Source organism: Trypanosoma equiperdum (genome assembly GCF_001457755.1).
Source record: "Trypanosoma equiperdum strain OVI genome assembly, contig: ctg_1051, whole genome shotgun sequence".
NCBI lineage: Eukaryota > Euglenozoa > Kinetoplastea > Trypanosomatida > Trypanosomatidae > Trypanosoma > Trypanosoma equiperdum.
Window position 1 is genome coordinate 1,867 of NW_027123007.1, and position 950 is coordinate 2,816.

Consider the following 950-nt stretch of genomic DNA (forward strand, 5'->3'; position numbering starts at 1 on the left):
AATCACTGATATCTTACAGGGGATAGCTGCGGAGTCGCGACTGGCTGTAACGCAAGAAACATTCGAAAGCCTCAACCACCTCACGGTAGCAGATAAAAATGTAAGAACAGCAAACACACCGATAACAGGAAGTCACCTAAAAATAGATGTAACGCTAAGCGACCCGCAGCACTGAACTTGCCTGTCACCACCGAACACCCGGACGGGGCTCAACGAGGGGGAGGAGCCAGCGGGAACGGATCTAACATGGAATATCGTAACAACGCATCCAGAAACCCCAGTTGCAGCAGCAGGCGCGCCACTAACGGTATGCGGGGGAAGCAAATGAGGCGGCACGACAGTAACCTCTTCCAGCTGCACAAAAAGCGTAGCTACTGAAATAGGCATAAAAGGTGGTCAAGCTCTTCACGACAAAACAGGTAACAATCAACATGATAACGTCCGGAACAACGACAGAATACAACGACGCCGACAGTAAGCAGACAGTACCAAGAAGTAATACAATAAATGAAAACCTTAAGTTGATAAAAAAGCTTTAAAATTCCAACAAGCAACTGAGAAGGATAACACTAAGCGCCAACTTAGCAGTGCTGGCGCGAAGCCAAAAGTTAAAAGATGTTCTCGCCAAGGAACTAGACGGAGCAGACGCATCCTACAGCAAGACATAAACCAAGAGTAAAGTCGGCGCATTCCTAAAAGAATTGATCGGTGAGAAGGTACACAATGTGAAGAACACAATAGAAAAATACCTCAAGGACCTAACACCACCAAAAGAGATTGTTGTAAGCAGCGGAAACAAGAAACTTGAAACGATAAATGACCCCAAAGAGCTCGCGGATGCACAAATCTATTACACCGTCACTTTTTACATCGCAGAACAAGAAAAAAAGAAGAACAGCCAAGAAGGCCCCTCATTTTCCAAAGAAGACAAAACAGAAGAGTCACCCAAA

At 45.6% G+C, this 950-nt stretch overlaps 1 pseudogene across 1 annotated transcript in view; it reads left to right on the top strand.

The window, feature by feature from the left end:
- The window catches only part of TEOVI_000773400:pseudogene, a 618-nt pseudogene extending 443 nt beyond the window's left edge, over nucleotides 1–175 (top strand). The window contains exon 1 of the mRNA in view: nucleotides 1–175. This exon is cut by the window's left edge and continues 443 nt beyond it. Coding sequence covers nucleotides 1–175 — 175 coding nt within the window.
- Nucleotides 176–950: the final 775 nt, after the last annotated feature.